The 21,629-nt window shown below is 30.3% G+C and overlaps 1 protein-coding gene across 2 annotated transcripts in view; it reads right to left on the reverse strand.

Moving 5' to 3' along the window:
* The window catches only part of CSMD3 (CUB and Sushi multiple domains 3), a 1,211,357-nt gene that overhangs the window by 743,155 nt on the left and 446,573 nt on the right, over positions 1–21,629 (reverse strand). The window contains exon 7 of one of the 2 annotated variants that reach the window (XM_003823338.5): positions 10,508–10,819. The exons of the other annotated variant lie outside the window; for it this stretch is intronic. Coding sequence (XP_003823386.3) covers positions 10,508–10,819 — 312 coding nt within the window. The remainder of the gene's footprint in view (positions 1–10,507; positions 10,820–21,629) is intronic. 2 annotated transcript variants of the gene reach the window in all.

The raw sequence follows: 21,629 nt of genomic DNA on the forward strand, positions 1-21,629 counted from the left end.
CAGTACATATTATTACCTTTCCTTATTTGCTCATTCTATTAAAAATGAGATATAGTGTGTTAATATAAAAATAAGCTAACAAGATATCTGATTAACGGTTACAGGTGAAAAAAACAAAGTGGCTGAAAATCTGAAAAAAATATGTAGGTTTCCTTAAAGACCTACTCAAAGGAAGTAAGAACATTGACATCAGAAATTCTTAAAATCTTTACATAGGACTAACTCAAAAGCATGGCTTGAAGGGTAGCATTGGATAAAAATGTTAAAATGGTTACTTGCAGATTTGCCATTTGTGAATAAAATAAATTTTCATTGTTTAATATTGTCATTCAAGTCCTCAGGCATTCTGAGTACTTTTATCTAATACATTTTAAATGTGCATAAACCCGTTAACAAGTAAATTCTAACATTTTATTTTTTCTCTTCTTTCTTCTTAAAAACAACTTATTTAACAAAACATAAAAGAATTAGAAATATAAAAATGTATTTACTGTCATGAATGACATTGCTTTGACAATTTCAAAAATGTGATGAAATAAGGTAATGGATAGAAAATAAGGATGCTATTCAATAAATATGTATTTAAATGATAAATTGGTACATTTCTGAACATGAATTATTAAATAGCTCTATAAACATTAAACACAACTTTCCATTAAATAACATAATTAGGGAAAGTCAAGAGAACAATGGAAAAAGTAAACAAAAAGTATGGCAGGATATTGATAAAGCATACAATGATCAATATTTGTATGTAACTCTCCACCCAAAATGTTGACATTCCCCTATTTTTTGTATTCACTTTACCAATGTCAAAGTTCCGACATCCAAAATAAATAAATAAAATGAATAAAATTAAGTAATTCTATAAGAATTATACATAACCAGATAATTTTTTAAAAGTTATAAATTCTGCAGTCTATTATTAGTTATGCTTTAAAGATGCTATTAAAATAAATACATTAGTTAGTCTCATAAATAAAGACCTGGGAATTCAAGCAGACAAAGGTAATTTCACCATATATATAAAATAAGAAAACAATGCTTAAAGATTAACTCCTGAGAATTTTTGATTTGGCATCAACTTTTATATACTTTTCTTTTTTCTCTTTATTTTCTTTTCTTCTTTTTTTCATTAAAAAAAATTTTTTTTTTTTACTATTTTACCTCCATCTATCAACCTTTCAGGGATTTGAAACATGGTAAGTAAAGGGAAACTAAACCCTGATGTATTTTTCTCTTTGTTATTTGATACATTGAAAAATAACAACCATTTTAAAGTATAGAATTTTGGGTAAAATTTAAAATTTAGAGCTAAAATTTGACTTGGTGTTGATTTTCTTATTCATCTATTCCTTTACTGATCTTTCCAGTAAAATCATAATGAATGTCAATAGCTCAGCCATTCTTAAAGGTTGCCAAAACTAATTAGTGTCATTAACATTGATTCAGAAAATCCATCTGCCTTAAAATATCCCTTGCACTCATAAATTTCCCACCATTTGAGTCACTCGTATGGAATAAAGTTTAGTTTTTACTATATTATCCGAGATAGCTTGTCAACATTGTGATTATCCTAGTGGAGAACAAAATCCTATGATGAATAGACAGTGTTGGGACTGTGTGATAAATGTTGTTCTCTCTCCATGATGATCATCTTCATCTAAGTTCTTGCTACTCAGTGTATGAGCAAACCTAGAGATCTGTTAGAAATGCGAAATCTCAGATCCAACTCCAATTCCATCAAGTCACAATCTGCATTTGAACAAGACTACTAGGTGATTCATGTCCACAATGAAATTTGAAAAGCGTACTATAAGACCTATACTCCAAGAAACTATCAACTGTTACTTGCATTTCTGTATCTTATTATTTGTCTGCTTGCTCCTATTCACTTGAAATTTCTTCTTCAAATTCATGCTAAAGTGACTCCTTTAAAAATTACATTTGATAATATATGTTCCCTGCTAATGTCCACCAATGGTTTAGATAAAAATAAAGCTCATTTTTGAGGCCTAAAAGCCAAATGGTGTTTTTCCTACCTATGTTTCCCACCTCAACTACCTTACTCTCCTCCTGGTGCATTGAGTACCAGAATTAGAAGGTTTTATTTTTCTCAAGTTAAACTCAAGCTTTTTTTTAACTAGCTGTTTTCTTTTCCTGGTGTGCTTTCTCCTCTGAGAAATTGCAAGGCATAGCTCCAAGAGCATCTCTGTCTGCTTTCTGTTATTTAGGTCTCAGTTTAAATTTTAACTCCCCAGAGTCCTTTCCTTACCATCCAAACTAAGGCAGCAATCCATCTATCATATAGCCTGTTTTGATTTTCTGCACAGCCCTTATTACCATCAGACAATTATTTACTTGTTTATTGTCTTTTTCTTCCTCACTTGAATATAAGTTCAATAAAGCAGGGTCCACTAAGTTTTGTTCAATACTGTATACCCAGCAACTGGAAGACAGCTTGGCACTCAGTGGATATTTGTGAGAGAGAAAAAAAAATTAAAAGAAAAGAAGATGGAACAGAAAAAAACTGAAAAGAAGTAAAGAGAAAAAAGAAAATCAGAAAGAAAAAATGAAAAGAAAGAATAAAGAAAAATGAGTGAATAAATACATAGTAGAATGTGGTAGTGAAGAGAGTAAGAATAGCACTGTCATCTGTTGTTAGAAATAACACTGCCTAAAAGAACAGCTAGGACTGGACCTCCAAATAAAGAAGTTTTCGAATTTAAGGCATAGATGTGGGCATTGGGCCCAGAAAAAAAAAATACATATGGCTGATTTCACATTTAATGAGATAAGTAGATTGTTAATCTCTAAATTCCTTGATGGTAGCATTGGCCACTTCTATGTTTGTTTTTACACTGGCTATAAATAATCATTAAAATAAGTATATGTCAGCTCAACACCAGTAGGGAATATAAAGTGATGGTAAATACATTAATTAATATATAATATTTCTCTATAGAATCATAGACTTTTAGGATTAAAAGGGACAGTGGCAATCATATTATTAAGATATTATTTGATGCTTTAGTGATTTCTAAATACCCACATAGTCCATTACAACCTATGCTTGAATGTCTTTGAGAATTCACTGCTTCTAGTAGCACATAATCTATATTTGAAAAAAAAAACTGAATGTTAAATCAGTCTTCTTTATAATAAACTGCTTTGCACTGTCTTATGGTTCCCTACACTAAATTCTACAACCTATGCCAGAGGACAGATTTAATCTCTCTTACACAGAACAACATATCAAGCATTTCAAGCCAGTTTTACCTCATCCTTCCTCACATGCCATACCCATTCTGTGGTAATTCTTTCCTTATAATTGACCTATAATTTTTCTCTGTAATCTAATCTCTACAACTTTTTCTTTGGGAATAAACACTATGCAATATACTTTTGAATTCACCACTTGCTCAGTGAAAGATAAGATGTACAATAAAACCCTGATAATTGATTACTTGCTGGGCATACATTAGTATCCATAAAAATATATTTACATGACTACTCATAAACTAGCTCCCTCATTGTGATGATGCTTATTAAGATTTTAAAAACAACATATTTTAGATTTAGAAATTCATACTTTATAAAAGTCTTAATAGAATATTTGAAAACAGTGTTAGTTGCTTGCAAACACTTGAAAACATTTAAAATATATTTTATGCATAATAATATAGCCTATTAGTGATGGGCACATAATAAGCACCTAAAAATTGTTACTTTCACACAATGCAGTTTTTGATGTAAAAGAGTGTTACACCAGTTCTTGAATCAAATTTGTGACATAGTAATCTTCTGACATAAACTGGCAATTTAATGTGAATATTAAATCTGTATGATTGTTTGCTGTGTTCTTATTTTTGTTGAGCCTTATAAATATTCAGATGAGCTTACTTGAAAACAATATAAATTATGGTAACAATAAAAAATTCCTGCTTCTTTGGATTAAAATTGCTCACCTAAAATAAATGTTTTATGCTGAATTAACCATTCTTACCTTAAACCTAAGAATAATAAATAATGTACTTATTTAAAAACTGTTAAACTAGAGTTTCTTTTAAGCTCTAGTTTTGGAGGAGAAAAGTCTACATCATATTCAATCTCAATTCAACATAATTTCATGTAACTTTATTAACCAAAGTAATATCCTACTGATATGATCATTAGCATTAAATGTACTGTGGCATAATTGACTATACTAGGTCAAAATAAACAGTAGTAATGTCTATAAAAACCTCATAACACATATATTTAATTCCATAAGATGTTGTAGTTATCTAAGTTAAATTCCCATTGGGAAGTCCAATAAAAAATAATAATTATTATATGTGTATATGAAAACGTTCCCAGAAGAATATACCCAAATTTTGTACTTAAAAACAGCAACTATCAAAACCGCTCTTTAACAGCTGATAGGACTTGTTCACATATTGAAAAAATAATAATAGAAATATAATTCTACTGAAGTCTCCAAGAAAAGTAATGCTAAAGCAAAATACAGTGGAGTAAAACACATCTTAATCATTATTTAACATAATAAAATATGACAAATAACTCCTTGAGAAAGGATACCCAATTGTGCTTATAATCTATGTTATTTCAAGTTTAACATCACTTAATGAAAGACCGCATATCAGACACTAAATGAATCTTGAATGAATCAATACTAGTCTAGGACTATCAATACTAGTCTAAGACTGGGTTTTTATACAGTTTCTGCCAGTCCATAATTTTCTCCACAAAATAATGATATTTACTAGATAATTTGTAAGTTCCCACCTAATTCTAAAATAGATAATTCTAGAAATCCAGGAAAATTTACTTATTATTTCTAAAATCATGTCATTACATAGGTTCTTCTATTTTCAAGTCAATGTTCGGTAAATTCCTAAGGCTGTAATATTGAGCTTTAGGGTTTAGGGATTATTGAAAAAGATATTTTAAGTTAAATATTAACTTAAATATGGCATGAACCCAGGAGGCGGAGCTTGCAGTGAGCCGAGATCGTGCCACTGCACTCCAGCTTGGGTGACAGAGCTAGACTCCCTCTCAAAAAAAAAAAAAAAAAAAAAAGAAATGATATCAAAAGAGATCTTATAGCTAAGGCAGCAAATTATTCTGATGAATTTACAAATGTCACTAGATATATATCCGTTATCTAATTTTAAACATCTGGATATTTTGTAAATAAAAAGTCAATTATTTTTAAGCTTACTTACATTAATGTATGTCTTCCTTCAAACATAAAACAACTTATTTATTTTTGTTGCAGACTAATATTTCTATTCAGCCTAAATACCCACTCAAACCATTTTGAATGGGTCTTAGTGACATAAATATAATTTACTAGTTTCAAACATTAATTCAGCTTGCTTTCTTTTCTTTTCTTTTCTTTTCTTTTTTTTTTTTTTATATGGAGCCTCTCTCTGTTGCTCAGGCTGGAGTGCAGTGGTGCGATCTCGGCTCACTGCAAGCTCTGCCTCCTGGGTTCACGCTATTCTCCTGCCTCAGCCTTCCGAGTAGCTGGGACTACAGGCGCCCGCCACCACGCCCGGCTAATTTTTTTTATTTTTAGTAGAGATGGGGTTTCACCGTGTAAGCCAGGACGGTCTCAATCTACTGACCTCGTTATTCACCCGTCTCGGCCTCCCAAAGTGCTGGGATGACAGGCGTGGGCCACCACGCCTGGCCTCATCTTTCAATAATTAGTTCAAATATTCTCTGAGCAGCCCTCTTTGACTCATATTTAGAGGTTGTCAGTCCCTCTACTGTAATTCAATAACATTTCAAAAATACTGCTATGCAAGTGTTTCTCATAATAAATTTGTGATTCTTCTTTTTTATTTAAAGTTATGTAGACCGCTCTATGGCATTGATTGTATTGTTCTTTCTCATATACCTGCTATCCAGTACAATGTCATGCACATCACAAGAGCTAAAACATATTTTGTGAATAAAATGAAAATAACAACCATCCTATGACACAGGTGTTCTCAGCTACTGAGAAGTTGTGACTTTGGGAATTGAACTTATTGCTCAAGATCATAAAGCTAACAAGGGGCAGAGTATAGTCTCAGCCTAGTTCTTTGACCAAAACTCAAAGTTGATAGTAAGCAATTCTTTTTTATCTTTCCATTGGGAGAAAATACCTAAGAGTTTATGGCACTTCCAATCATTACTACGTTTAATGCTTATAACAACGCTGATGTAATATTATGATACTACAAAAACTACTTTGCAAATATAAAATTTTAGCTATAATCGTTCATTTGACCTGAACAAACTCTCACACATAGTAGTTTGCCAAGGTGGACTAAAATGCAGTCAAAAATATTAAGTTCTCATTTTGAGGACTATTGGACACTAATACAGCAAAGTGTGGTGTGGTGTTAATATGCATTTTTAAGAGATCTAAACCAACATTGTTTATTTTCTTCCTCTTTTGCTTCTTTTTATCTCAACGTGCAAAGAATCTTCAAATGGAGGAGACTGCCAATAATTTTCTGCTACTGAGAAAAAGTAGAAAATAAAAATTTTAAGATAATTTAAATTGTTGATGTTTTAACTATAGTACAATAGGAAAATTAATTGGAATGGTACCCTATAAAGAACTGAAAATATCTTTGAGAAATATTTCAAGTTTTTCCAGATTATTCATTAATTTTACAGTTGTTATTTAAATAAAAGTTATAGTGAGTTTATTTAATTTATCTATGTGTTAATTCACTTAATTAACACATAGATTAGTCTGTACACATCAAGTACAAAATACTGTGTGTAATCCATGTTTCTATGTGTTCATAATAATATTGATGTCAATTATTAATACATGCCCCAGTTTATGAAAACGGATAAACTGGGAACCATTAATGATCAAAAGACATAAAACTGAAAGTTTAACTGGAATGTGAATACAAAAATTAAAAATATTAAATTATTACGTACTGCAAAATAGCATGAACTTGCAGACATCGAACGGACCTATGCTATAGTAATCTCTTATATTTATGTTTTACACTGTAATTAACTTCAACAAAATAATATTCAGTAGAATATTTTTTCATAGGATATTTTTGACTTTATAGTTTGCTAATGGTTAATTATAAAATTATTTTGATTTTATAATCATTCAAGGGCTAAAAGCAAGGCCTTTATATCCAGTTCCATTTTGTGAATTTTTGAACCAGTATACAATAAAAGCAATATATTATTATGGATTAATGAAAATATTGTTGCCTTTATTTTAAAAAAACTGGTATTATAACTGTGACAAAATGTAGTTATCTTTAATACTGAAATATGTAGAGATTTCATTATCTTGAAGAAGGTAATTTCAAGCCTTTAAATAATTTAAGTGAATTTTCTAGCAAGTGAAATTATAAACACTTATTCATTAGTTTGACAACTATTTTTTAAAAAATATCTATTGGTCAGAAACTGTACTAAGTACTGAAAATGCAGCATGAATAAAACCCACCCACTCCTTATCCTCAGAGAGCTTAAATTTTACAGGAAAATTTATAGGGCTGATGATTACAAACGCAAGCTGCAATGGCAAGTTATAAGAGGAATATCTAACCTTCCTAGAGGTAACAATTTAAGCTAAATCTTGGAAATTAGAATTATGTGGTTAAAAGGAACAAGGATTAGCTTCTCAGAGTATCCTTAGGGAGAAAAGAATACAGTGTTTGGCTAATTAAAATAAATTGTGTTTTGCAAAATAATAGAGTGATTGTGAGAGTTACATGCGATGAATTTGGAAATATGGAAAAAAGTCAGATCATGCAGTTTCCCGTGGGTCATCACCAAGTCTCTGCTTTATTCTTAAGAGCATTGATTAATCACTGAAAACTTTAAAAGAGTAGTGTTATACGACTGGATTTTTATTTGTAAAAGTTCATTTTAACTATATTGTGGATAATAGATCAGAGGAATAAGTTTTTTTCTGAAATATCTAAAAAAATTAAGCAATTGGTTTTGGGTTGTTTACCAACTCATTGAAAAAGTAACTTAAAAGACTCACTCTCTGCATACACACTGTAACTTCTTTAGTACTTTGATCAGAATTCATTTTACAAAATCTATCTTGTACCACTAGAATGGGTTTCTCTATGTCCTCAACTCTATTGCAATGTCCTCCAGGAAGGGGACATGCATTATTTATCTTTATTTCCTCTAGAACAGAATCTGGTACTGAGTAAGCATTTTAGGCATTGTGTCTGAGCCAAAATTATTATTTTAAAAATAATACTGGTTAGATGTCAGCCATTTCCAGTTTAGAAATTTGGACCTGCTGGTAATCAAGTCTTAGAAGATAGTTTCATAACTAAGAGCATAGCTATATTTTGAGAACTTTAGAAAACACTAAGCAATAGAATAATAGGTTTCCCCTACTCTTAACATTGATGAATATTTTTGCCCATAATATTAAGAGATTGTGTCTAGAGTGTAATAGATAAGTAGCAAACCAAAATCACTGAGCTAGTAGTAAGTTATTGAAGAAGAAACAGAAGAACCAATTTGAATTAAAGTAGAAAGTTGATAAAAGTATAACAATTTAAGTCACTGTCAATAATGATGAATACATTAAAAATGTTTTCCATATAATGTTTTACATCTAATTTGAAAAATAAATGAGGAATACATTTCCAAGGTACATGGCACCACTGAATGCATATTAAATTCAAAATCACCATTTTGTAAAGAATATGGGGAAAGGTAAAACAGGTATCAATCTCTCAAACAGCACTGGGAGCTTATGATAATAATGGAGAAAGTTTGAGCACTGATTGGGAATCTACCTGGGAAGTACTCTTGAAGCTTAATTAAAATTTACTTGAAGAAACTTAAACATTTTATATGGAACCACCTTAAAAGTATTTAATTTAATTTAATGGTTGACTATTAACCTTTTCTATTTTCAGTCTGCATTATTGTTCCAAGTTATATAAAATTTTAATTTATAACCACAAAGTTTATCACACCACTTGACGGCAAACTTTGGCTAAAGTAGAAATTGTATTATTAGTTGGTTTTACAATAAACTTATGTCAGAAATTATCCTCCTTCTATATGATGGGTAATAAAATAATTTCCAGATAGCCTACCAATATTAGCTCATGCAATTTTCCAAAGAGAATGAAAAAATAGTTTTTAACATTTTAATATAATTTTACCTATTTAAATTTTCTGGTAATAAGACAAAAACTGTTTACTTTATTGAGCAAATCACAAATTTTAACACGGTCCCTATATTCTTATAAATGGTAATATTTATAATAGGAAAGTGAATACAGAATCAAGGTGATATTGATTTAATCTTTTTGAGAAGACTATTACAGGTTAAAAATTCATTTTAGAATGTGCCTCATTAAAGAGAATCAAAGTAAGTATTTTCAGTACAAATTCGAATGGAAACAAACTTCTGAGATATTTTTGTATGATTTTTAATTAATGTATGTAAAGATGTCTTGATTTCTATCCTTCTTGTGCTCTAAGTATTGAATGGCTTCCCATTACTTAAATCATGGTCTGTATAAACCATGCCTAATCACACTGCAAAAACCATAGCCAGTTTAGAGAAAATATTTTGATATCTTGGAAATGTAGTAGATATTTTATACTTGAAATATGTTCAATTAATTAATGTTCTTACAGATACATATATTGATATAAATAAAGACCTTTTATTCTTTTATACTACATTGAATTTTTTTCCTAAACTTCTCTATGACACTTGCCACCAAGAAACAGAAAAATGTGTTTTCTAGACTTCCTTATTTTGTAAAAGGTAGGCTTATATTAACTGAGTAGAAAATTACCAATGTATGATGTGGTTTTATGTCATTTTTCTCTAAAAATAAATTAGACATTTAAAGAATACTTAAATTTTGGAGGCATAATATCAATGAATAGCTGTTACCTTTTCAAAATGAGAAATCTTTCAATGCAATCATATGGGTCAGGCAAAGAATAAGCTATGTAAAACGATCACCAGATATAACGTTTCTATGTTTCCCAATCAAACTGTACATATTCTCAAGTACTAACTAACATTTGCATAACATAAAAATATCATGCAAACGCTAAAAATTACTACATGGGATAAATCATCTATGTGTAAATATATGCACTTATTAATCAAAACTGGCTACTTTATTTTCCTGTTTTGTGAACATCATCATAACTGGTATGGAATAAATAATAAGTATTTGGTACTTGTTTTTACTGTCCTGTTTAAAAATGATTTCTGTTCTACTTTTACCCCCTCCCCCTCCAACATTTGCATTGCACTTTGACTTATTTTTAAATTTCAATTTCTATGCTTTCAAATTATTCCAGTTTTGGTTGTTACTATCCATATTTTTCAGCTACTTTGAACTTTTTCTTTTGCTTTCTACATCTTGGCTCTCTTTCAGCTCATTCTCTAATTAGAATCATTACCAAAATATAGCTTTGGCTGTAACTAAATGGGCACAAGTAAAATAACATCCAATACCTCTATGAGTAACAACTGCAAGCTCTTTAGTTCTTTCTATCTGTTCAGCATGTCTTGGTCTTCTCCTGGTACTTTGTGTATCTGCTGGATGAGGAGAGAGCCCGTCCTTGGACGTGTTGGGGTCCAGACCTGAATTTCTGAGACTCGTAACTTGCACTCGCTGTTCCTCGGAAAGTCTATGGATGGTGACAGCTGTAACACTGGATACAGTAACATCTGCAGGTGTGCTAGCAACAGCAATAGCACCAGTGGTAGTCCTGTTATGCTCCTCTAACTCACCAGTGGAGGTAGTGTGGGTCAATGTAGAAGAACCTGTGGGACACAGTAGCACTAGATGCTAACTTTTTCTTTTTAAATTTTGTTTATTTTTTCTGATAAGTTTAATCAATCATATTCTCTTCTATTACCTTAAGGATAATCAACATGAAGAGGCAAAACACAAACACGCGAGTAAATTGTGAAGCACACTAGATCTGTCGGTTTGTTTCTATCAACCATCCTATGGATAGATATACACACAAAATATACCACATTTTAACTGTAATACATTGAAGAGAGCAGGTAAAAGAGTAAACCCTTTATGTGGCCCTGAATCAATCTTTTTAAAAAATCTACAGATGAATTTTAGCAACGAATGCCTGGCAAGTGTCAGGTTTTGATGGAATGGGTAACTATGTAACCACACTTTTCTCAAAAGTATGCTTTGAATAGTCTGCCATATCTCTTCACAGTTTCTGGGAAAAATATCAAAATTTTCTATTTTAAGACAAGCAAGTGAAGAAAAGAGAATTTAAAATCAAAGCCAAAATGAAAACAAATGATGAAAAAAAAGGGGGCACTAAAATAACCACTATATGAAAATGTGTTTCTTAACCTCATTTGTGATGAGCTAAGTACCTTAGAATTTATCAAGTTTTTAAAAATGAGTTAATACTTTCTACCATTTTTAAGTAATATTTTAGTTTAACCAATTCTGAACTAATTAAAATTAAGCAAATTATGAAATTTGGAAGTGGTTGAAACTTAACTATTAGTATACAGCATGTAACTTTAATTCACACAACGCTAGTTTTAACAATTGGTTGGGAACTTCTAAATATCTCATAAGCATTTCATAGTGTGTATATGTGCGCATGTGTGTGTGTATAATATTACCACATTTTTATTCTAATTAAATATTTTTTAATAATTTAAAAGTATGTATTCAAAGTGTCAAATTAGAGTTTGCTTTTTCATTTTACTTAATGTTTTTTAAAGGAGGTTGTTCATGGTAGTTCATAATACTTATATAATGAAAAAGTAACTTTATAATAGAAGCATGAAATTGAATGGGGGTATATTTAAAAGGATCTTGACAGCTAAAATCCTTAACAGCAACAACAAAAAAAAATATTGAAATTTGGAGCTACAGCTACTCATTAGGAATCATAGTCAGATCCCGGTTGGAAAACTTCTGAATATTTTCTAAAGCCCCTGAGTGGTACATATACCACTCAGGGTATATTTCAAAATTCTGTTAGCAATGTTTACTTAGATATTTTAGATAAAAATGCTAGGGATATTTTAACCATTCTGAAAGAGAAAAAAAAGCAATGTCAATATGGTTTGAGAATACTCTGCCTTTTTTATTTTCCTCTTGTGCTGTAGACAGGTGATTAGTAGGACTAATAATTCTGCTTTCTGCCTTAAATTAAAAAAGGAAGAAAGGAAGTCAAACCTGGAGCCCCTCACTCACAGGCAAACAGAAAAGCCCATTTCTGCCCCTGATTCTTCCAGTCGTCATATCTGAATTTGATTCTAGAAATTCAGAAGTATTAAATGATTTTTGTATTTTGAAAGAGCCAAAAGTAAATGAGGTATGATGATTATCAAATTATTTTAAATATTTTAATGTTTTTAAGCATGAATCAGATAGCTTCTATTGAATATTTATCCAAGTTGTTTTGTGAATAACCTATTTCATAGATCAGAATCTACTAAGTTCACATTGGTTATATAAATCAGGTTGCAATATTTAGTCAGCTAATATTTGATAATAATTTTTTAACCACATGGTTAAGCAATAGCTATGCTTGCACTACTAAAATACAGTAATTGAACTCATGGTAAACTGTACATTTGTGATGTACAGTTTCATACATACATCATGATGAGCTCATGTGCTCATTACTATGAAACCTGATCCATATTATCCTCCTAGAGTTTAATTGAGCCTTTTTATTTTTGAGAGGAATATGAAATCAGAGTAAAAACTAATGCTTTAATATTTTTATAACCTCATCATAATTTTCAGACTTTCAGGTTTAATTTTAATAAAAGAAACTATTAACTATAAACATATGTTGGTAATTATAAGCTAAATTTATGAGAAATAATGGAATTTATACTATGTCACATGTCTGAGCACGCCTACCTTTACCAAAGGGATGGATTAAATTATCATATTCCATCAGAGTCATTCTGATCAATCTCAAATAATCTCTTGAATTTGAGTCAGTAAATCTGAGATAATCCTTATGAACAGGCTTAGGGGGCTTAGGCTGCTTCTCTAATCACTCAAGACCTGCAGACCCAATCCAAACACTCACTTTCTTGAAGACCTCGGGGGAGAAACACAGTTCCAGACCAAATTTTGGAGTTAGAACTGATCTTTGGTAATGTCTAGATCCAGGACTTTCTAGCAGTCCCAGTCTTAAAATATTTAGCATAAGAGCTATACTTCCCACCAACGGTGATGAAGATTCAGTACTATTCCCTTAACCTAAATTTGGGACAGTGTTTAAGGTTGAAATAAAGCATTAAACCCCAGAATTTATTTAATAATCATAATCTAACCAGAAATGTATTCCAACCAGGTATTTTACTAACCAGTTCTTATGTTTTACTTATATATTGTGTTCATATTCTTTCCACACCATACTGGGAAGCAAGCTCCCTGAAGGCTAAAATTTTTGTATATTGATTTCACTGCTGAATCCCTAGCTCCTAGAACATTGCCTAGCACATAGTAGATGCTCCAGAAACATTCATCAGAAGAAATAATAAATAAAGAATGAATTCAATAGGACTAAAATAATATTAGCAATAATAAAAAGACACATTTCACAAATGGAATATGATTATAATTGTTACCATGCAAAAGTCGCATTTCAAACAGTGACATGAATGAAGAGTAATTTCAAAGCAGGGGGAACATAAAATTTTGGTTTTAACTTTCAAAAACATCACTTTGAAAAAGTGTGGAATCTGAAGATTAAGTTGCATAAGTAATAATTACTTCAAATTTTTTGTTGTTATTTCCAAAACAAAAGTTTAATCTGTTACTATAAAATAGATTTACTTAGAATATTCAAAGTTGTGTAGAATTAAAAGGGGATATATGTCATGCTTACAGAAAGTATAAATGCATCTAAACTTAGATATGTTTGATACATATAGTGGAACTATAAAGAAATAACACTGATTTCCTTTTTAAGGTAATAAAGTCATCCATTACCATACAGTTATGTCATATATTGCATTTACCATTTTATTTTAATATTAACGGTTTGAAATACTGATATTGGTAATATTTTAAATTGGCAGTGTATGAAACACAGATTTTTAAATTGTCAAAATTCACCACTTAACAGTTTAAAAATACGCAAAATTTTTGAATACACAACTATTTTATTAAGTAATTGCCAATGCTGGAAAAAGTCTTAGAATTATGTATAGCAATAATTCAATATTAAATATACACATAGCTATCCAATGTTAAAAGGATACTTTACTTTCATTTTTGAAAAAAATTAAGTATGCTACACAATTAGGTAAGCATTGTCTGACAGCACAGTTAAATGTATATATTACAAGACATAAAACTCAAAGGAAGAAAATGTACATTCAGAAAACTTTCTTCATTTGATATCAAATGATATATACAAGGTGTAGCTTATCACAATTAGATTATCCTGTCATTAAGTTACTTCAGAAAAATCTAAAAATAAGACGTTCACAATATGAACTTATCTGAAATATAATTTTAATAATGCTATTTAACAAAACATTCCTAAACTAACAAAAATGAAATAAAAATGATTTACATATATAAACATGCTTCACTAAGTCATAACTATATGTCATCTATGAAATTATGATAATGGAAAATCACTTGTTACACATATAAGTTGGAAATTTTATTTAATAGTAATAGTACAATGTTAAATTTGAAATTTTATTATGTGTTTTCAAAAATTTTTTGAAAGTTATTAATTTTAACAAAATATGTACCAAATAATACCTCATGATAGAATTTGAACTTCATTTTGATTAAATTTTTTGTCCTATAGTTTAAAAATTTTATGTTGTTTCTTTGTAATTATTCTCTAACTCATTACCAAAATAAAAAACAGAATACATTGCTAGAGATATGCATGGATGACCCAAAATATATAAGAACATGTAAAAATAACTACATATTCAAAGAAGTTTTTAGGTACTTATGTTTAGCACATTATGTTATGTAAATTAGTTTAATATATTCTGTTCCTTCCTTTAATTTTAGTGTTTCATATGAAACATTTGAATGGAAATTTAACAAAATAATAATAATTTTGTGACATTGTGATATGTAATAAAGTAAAATGCCATAAATGTTTAACATTAAAACATCTAAAATAAAAATTATATATACACAAATAACACCAACATAAAATCTAAATACTACGACTAATTCTATTCAAGCCATCATTTGGAGAGTCATTAGCATATGTAATTTAATGTTTGTTATTTTTTTCTTCTTTTCTTTAATATGACTTCTGTGAAACTTATAGGAAAACACACCAATAAATGAGGACACTTGCAAACTAATTGAATACGAGGGTATGAAGTGAAACAAAGCTCTGATTTGTTACATTTTTAAAAATTTCGTTTTCATTAAGTGTATGCTAGTTGCGAAAATAATTGAAATATTTTGCATTATAAAAGGTATTAATTTCAGTATTTTAAAATCTGGCTACCATAGTATTCAACAGTTCAAACTGGTAGATGGGTGCAAACTATGAATATGCAATTTAGAAAAGAGATGGATTAACTGAAAGTAGCCATTAAAACTGTAGGGGAAATAGAAATGTTTTACCTTTGATTAATTGTTATTAAGTATAAAAATATCTTTCTGACTAGGAGAATTTTAAGTAAATCCTGGAAAAGAACTAGTTTATAATTTTCAAAAAATGTATATCTACATTGATCTTATAAAATTTGATTTCAAATTAAAATGCTGTATTTATGTTGAAACTTCATAAGATTAAAATCTTAAAATATATTACTCAATAATACAATATAGCCTTGATTATAAGAGGCATATCTAAGAAAAAAACTGCAGCAATTAAATTATGAAATGACAATGCAAAATTGGCTATCACTTGTGCCCAGATTTCTGAGAGGTTAAAGGAAAAAGAAGTTCATCTTAGTGATGTAAGAAAAAATTCAGTAATTCATGTAACAGATTTTCTAAGATTAAGAATAAATAAATAGGTAAACACTAATTTAAAAATATAATTGAGTTTAAATACATATCACCTTTCTGAATTTACTGACATATTGATATGTTTATTTTTATGTTATATATTTTGTTAAAGTTTATAAGCGTTAAATAGGAAACCAGTATTAAATTTTGCATTTGGATTTGCTGTCATTTATCATGTACAAGTGGCCTTGATGAAATAATATGCAAAATGAATGAATGAATAAATAATATATTTGCAATTCAATCTGAAACTGATGATAGTAAGATTTGTCAGTAAATGTAGTGGTACATCTACTAAAATCACTTTGTGACTAAATTAATAATTGTAAAACAAATATTAACAAATTATACACTATTACACAATGTTTATATGCAAGATAAGGATCTCAAATTATGAACTGCTAGAAATTTTAATAAACACACATGCCAAGCAACCATAAATACCTTTTTATATGAAATATGGAAATATCAAAACTTTTAGAAAGCCTTAAGGAGACTACAGTTTTGGTGAACCATGACAAAACAATACGTACACATAAATGTATGAATGTTATATTAAATATTGCAGGTTTACCCTAAGAAGGAGAATGGATAGACATCTCATTTCTTAGTACAAAAAATATAATAAAAGTGTGCTAGAGAAAAGCTATTTTAAATGGAGAGTTTAAGAATCTTGAAAATAGTATCTCTCTCTCAAAAGATCGTTTCTTGCTTCACCCAGTTGATTAAGAGAAATTTGTAGAATTAAAGTTCAAAGTAGTATCACTTTAATTTTTCATGCATTTTGGAGGTTTCTCCGACGTGTAGCCGTGCATCATAGGTGTCATTTTTAAATTTAAATATGCAAATCCACAAAAACACACACCACTTGCAGAAATAAATTTCACACAATATAAACTGAATTCTTTTTAAGTAACTAAGTATAATAGTCTTATAAGGTCACAAAACTGACAATAAATGTTGAAGACCTAGGTTTTAAAAGAATAATCATGGCATCATTGTTACATTTCACAATAAGAGAAAGAATAGGATGCCCCTCTACATCTTTGTACAACCATCAACCAGAATCCTGAATTTTTCGATCTTTTTGTTGAGACACCTGTCATCTCTTAACTAGAGTAAAAGCATTTGTCATTCTGGGCTTCCCCTAAACAAACAAAATGAAACGTCACACACGCTTGTTTCATTCATTTCCACGTAAAATCTTGTGGAACAGCTGGCAGCTCTCATGGAAGAATATTTTATTTCAAGATGTCATGTCAGAAGCACCTCATTTTCATACCCTTGTTTTCTCTGACAATCCTTGCCTTATTAATATCATTTGAAAGCAGAGAGCATGTCTTACAGAGGCTTATCCCCTATTTCTGACTGAATATTTGATATATATGTGAGGAGAGAATAAATTAGTAAAAATGTCTAAATATATTACCTTCTTTCTGAATAATATAAGAGTTTTGTATTTAATTAATATTTATTGATGGTAAAATTTATTTTTCAGGATATAAACATAAGTAAAGAATTGGATCTGTTCAGATACATCCAAATAATGCATAACACACTTATAACATACTTTTGTTTTATATTTCATGTGCTAGAATAGAGGTATGAAAAAGAGGAAGAAACATCCGACACACAGAAATTACTTATTCATTTATGTTTTCTCAAATAAGAGTATCATTTCCCCATCTGCTTCTTCTTTCTCCCAATATTCTTTCCAAAAACACAAAACCTGTATTTTATAATGATAGTATTTGTTTATTTTGAAAGAGAAAGGAGAAAAGTAAAGAAAACTTGTGGGTGGGGTTCCCTTTTATACCAATAATTATTGAAAGAAAAAATAAGAGCAGTCTTTATCCTAACCTACTCATCATATCCCTGGGTCACAGCTACCTTCACTACCTGAATGTATCTCTGTTTATCCTTTGTTTTCTTCCACAATGACTGGCCTTTAAGTTTGGGACCTATGGAAGTGTCATCATTTTTCATTAATTGTAGATGTTCTTTAATGCCTAAAATATACATAAGGCTGCTTTTATGTATGTGATATGATTTAATGGAACCAAGAAACTACGCTTACCCCCCACATCTTTCTCTCTGTGTACCTCAATGGTGTTAAAAGATGTTCTTAAGAATTAAGTATTGCCCAAAAAAATTATTCTCTCATAACCAGACAAATAACTTTTTGATTGATAGAGGGCCATACTAGAGTAATTGTTTAACTATTCCACTTTAATTAGTTTATTATTAAGTTTTCTTCCCTTACAAAAATACTTGGGGAAATTTTAGAGATACATGTTTTGGGGAGAAGTGTGAAGTTTGCCATAAGACCATTTAGTGATTTTTATTGAGGCATTTATCATAAGTTGATATCTGATCCATATGATTGTTATGTAACTGGAAGAATAGGGTTCATTATTAACAGGTCTGGTGTAAAGAAGGTGTGGGTGGCTAGGAAGGGCTGCCATTCTGGAGGAAAGACTATTATGGTGTTGACTGTGAAAGGGTTGCTGAGCAACTGGTGAGAAGCTGCATAAATACGCTCAAGTAAAGTAGCCTAATAAGAAACACAGGCCAAAAACGTCTTACTTTCCTGCAACATACATTTTGTAGAGCATTTGGTATTCGGTAGCAGCAAATTAATTAGTAGAAGGAGTTATTTTCTCAAAAATAAATACCAATTTTGGCTTAGAAAAAAATAGCATGTTGGAGGGGAAAAAAAACTTCAGAAATGGTAAGAATATAGTCTATCATCAAAGCTATCATTGCCCTAAAAGCAAATATATTATATACGAATATTATATATGGGGTATTACATATAATTATATATTTGGATATTTATATTTGTCCATATTTAGAGATAAATGTATTTCTTATGTGATTATTATGCTAATTTCCTTTACACAAATACCTTTCATTTAGAGAATATAAGTAAAAAAGAAAAGAACAAACAAAAACTGTCTTTTAATACCATCAATAAACAAAGGTAAGAACACCAAGATATACATCATTTATATTTGACTTCAAGTGTGCTTTCTTTAGTGTTACTAAGGCAACAGATGATGTTAAAATTTAGCCATAAAATTTAACTATCTGATCAATAAAATCTCACAAATCATATATTTTAATGTTATAATATCTGGCCAACTGTCTTTGACTCTTTCTACTCTAGAAGTAGAAAGTTTGATCCTCAGGGTGATACAAATTAGAAGGTTAATTAGAGCTTCCTTCACTCAAATCTTCCCTGGAGGAGAGACAGATAAGTCTGTTGCTTAATTAGAAAGAAATTCCATCAAATTTAGAACAGAATATATTTGGAAAGACAGAAATAAAATGGGTGAAATATGAAGGAAGAGATTCAACAAACTACTTCGGCTTTACATATTTGTACCTATTGAAAAAACAAACCCTACCTTGTATTCATTCCAAAAAATGCAAATGTTATACATGAATCTTTCTAATACCCTACTTTTTCTACACCAATGAGAACGGAGATTTTTCCTCTTTCTCTATGTTTCAATCACATTCTAAACCATCCTAACTGTAAAAGGTATTACATTCCATCTTCTCTTTACCTCATCCTTGCTATTTCACAAACACAAATTAAATGACTATTATACTTTAGATACATGATAGATCATGATAGATAGATAGATAGATAGATAGATAGATAGATAGATAGATAGATAATCTTCACCCATGTCTTTCAAGTAAACAGTCTAATAGCTATTTAAAAAATAACCAGAGCAATGTGATATGTTTAATAGAGGATACAGTATAAGTAGGAAAACACAGCTGTGGAACCCCTTAGATTTGCTTACACAAACCAGGAAGACTTTCTAGTTGAAGAGACATTGGCATTGATCTTAAAGGATGAGCAGATTTTCCCTGATACATGAGGGATAAAATAACATTTTAGTCAGAGGTAGCAGATTAGAAAAAGGTGTGGTAGAGGAAAAGGCAAGACATATTCAGAAAACTTCAAATTATTTGGCATGGCAGGAATGAAAAAACGAAATAGTAGGCACCGAGACTTGAAGAGCCAAAACACTTCAACTTAACTTGAAAAAATGAAGCATCACTAAAGGACATAAAGCATGAGACTGATAACAAGATTGGCATTTTAGAGAGAATGTTCTTGCTATAATGTGGACAAGGTATTAAACAGCTACATGGACTACAGGAGGGGTCACCAACCCCCAGGCCACAGACTGGTACCAGTCCTTCGCCTGTTAGGAACTGGGCCACACAGCCGAAGATGAGTGGTGAGCAAGCAAGCAAAGCTTCATCTGTATTTACAGCTACTCCCCATTGATCACATTACCTACTGAGCTCTGCCACCTATCAGATCAGTGGTGGCATTAGATTCTTATAGGAGCATGAACTGCTCAAGCAAGAGATCTAGGTTGCAAACTCCTTATGAGAATCTAATGCCTGATGATCTGTCAGTGTCTACCATCACCCCCAGATGGGACCACCTCATTGCAAGAAAACAAGGTCAGGGATCCTACTGCTTCTCCATTATGGTGAGTTGTATAATTATTTGATTATATATTACAATACAATAATAATAGAAACATAGTGCAAAGTAAATGTAATGTGCTTGGATCATCCAGAAACCATCCCCACCCCCGGTCTGTGGAAAAACTGTCTTCCACAAAATCAGTCTCTGGTGCCAAAAATGTTGGGGACTACTGGACTACAAGCAAGACAAACATTTAACTGCTTCAACCACATGACTCTGAGTATTTTGCAATAGAGTTGCTAGATTTAGCAAATAAGAATATAGAACACTCAGTTAAATTTAAATGTCACGTAATCAACAATTGTTTTCTTATTTTGTTTGTTTTTAGTATAACTACATCCTGTATAAAAATGTTTCTTTCTATCTGAAATTAAAATTCAACTGGGCATTCTGTATATTATCTGGAAACTCTACCTTGATATTAATTTAGACTTACAAACTCTGAAAATTTTCTACATACCAAGTAAAAACTAGTAACAAATACTAATCCTTTCAATGTAGGTATTATTTGATTGATCCTGTGAAAACTTTTGGAATGACAGAGAATGGGCATGATGACATCACAAGGACATCTAGGCAAAACTCATGAAAGCATCATTTTATTAAATGAGAAACGGAAAGAAAGCAAGTTGAATATAGTGTTCTAAGTTATTTTATTGCAAATATATTTAAGTCTTCAACAATTTTAGTATTAAAACCATCGAATGCTCTAGTCCTATATTCATTATAAAAATACATGTTCTATACTTGAGGAAAAAATTCATATTGAGAATTAAATCCATAGATTTACATATAAAAAAGTCAGCTTTCTGAATAATGATTTAATCCATAGAAAATTGAATGGAAGATATTTCCAGTAAGAACTTATTGCTCTTTGAATTATATACAGACACCGTAAGTGGCAACAAAAACTGAATATTTACCCAACCTCACAATATCGAGTAATACTTTTTGACCTGTTAGTCTTTTTTTATTCAGGTAGTAGAAAATACAAAATGGAAAGTAAAAAATTCAATGTTCTCAATAGATAGATAATTAGGTAGATAAAGATATAAATATAGATAGTTTCTATGAGTTTCCCTCATCTTCCT

This window comes from Pan paniscus, chromosome 7 (assembly GCF_029289425.2).
Source record: "Pan paniscus chromosome 7, NHGRI_mPanPan1-v2.0_pri, whole genome shotgun sequence".
Taxonomy (NCBI): domain Eukaryota; kingdom Metazoa; phylum Chordata; class Mammalia; order Primates; family Hominidae; genus Pan; species Pan paniscus.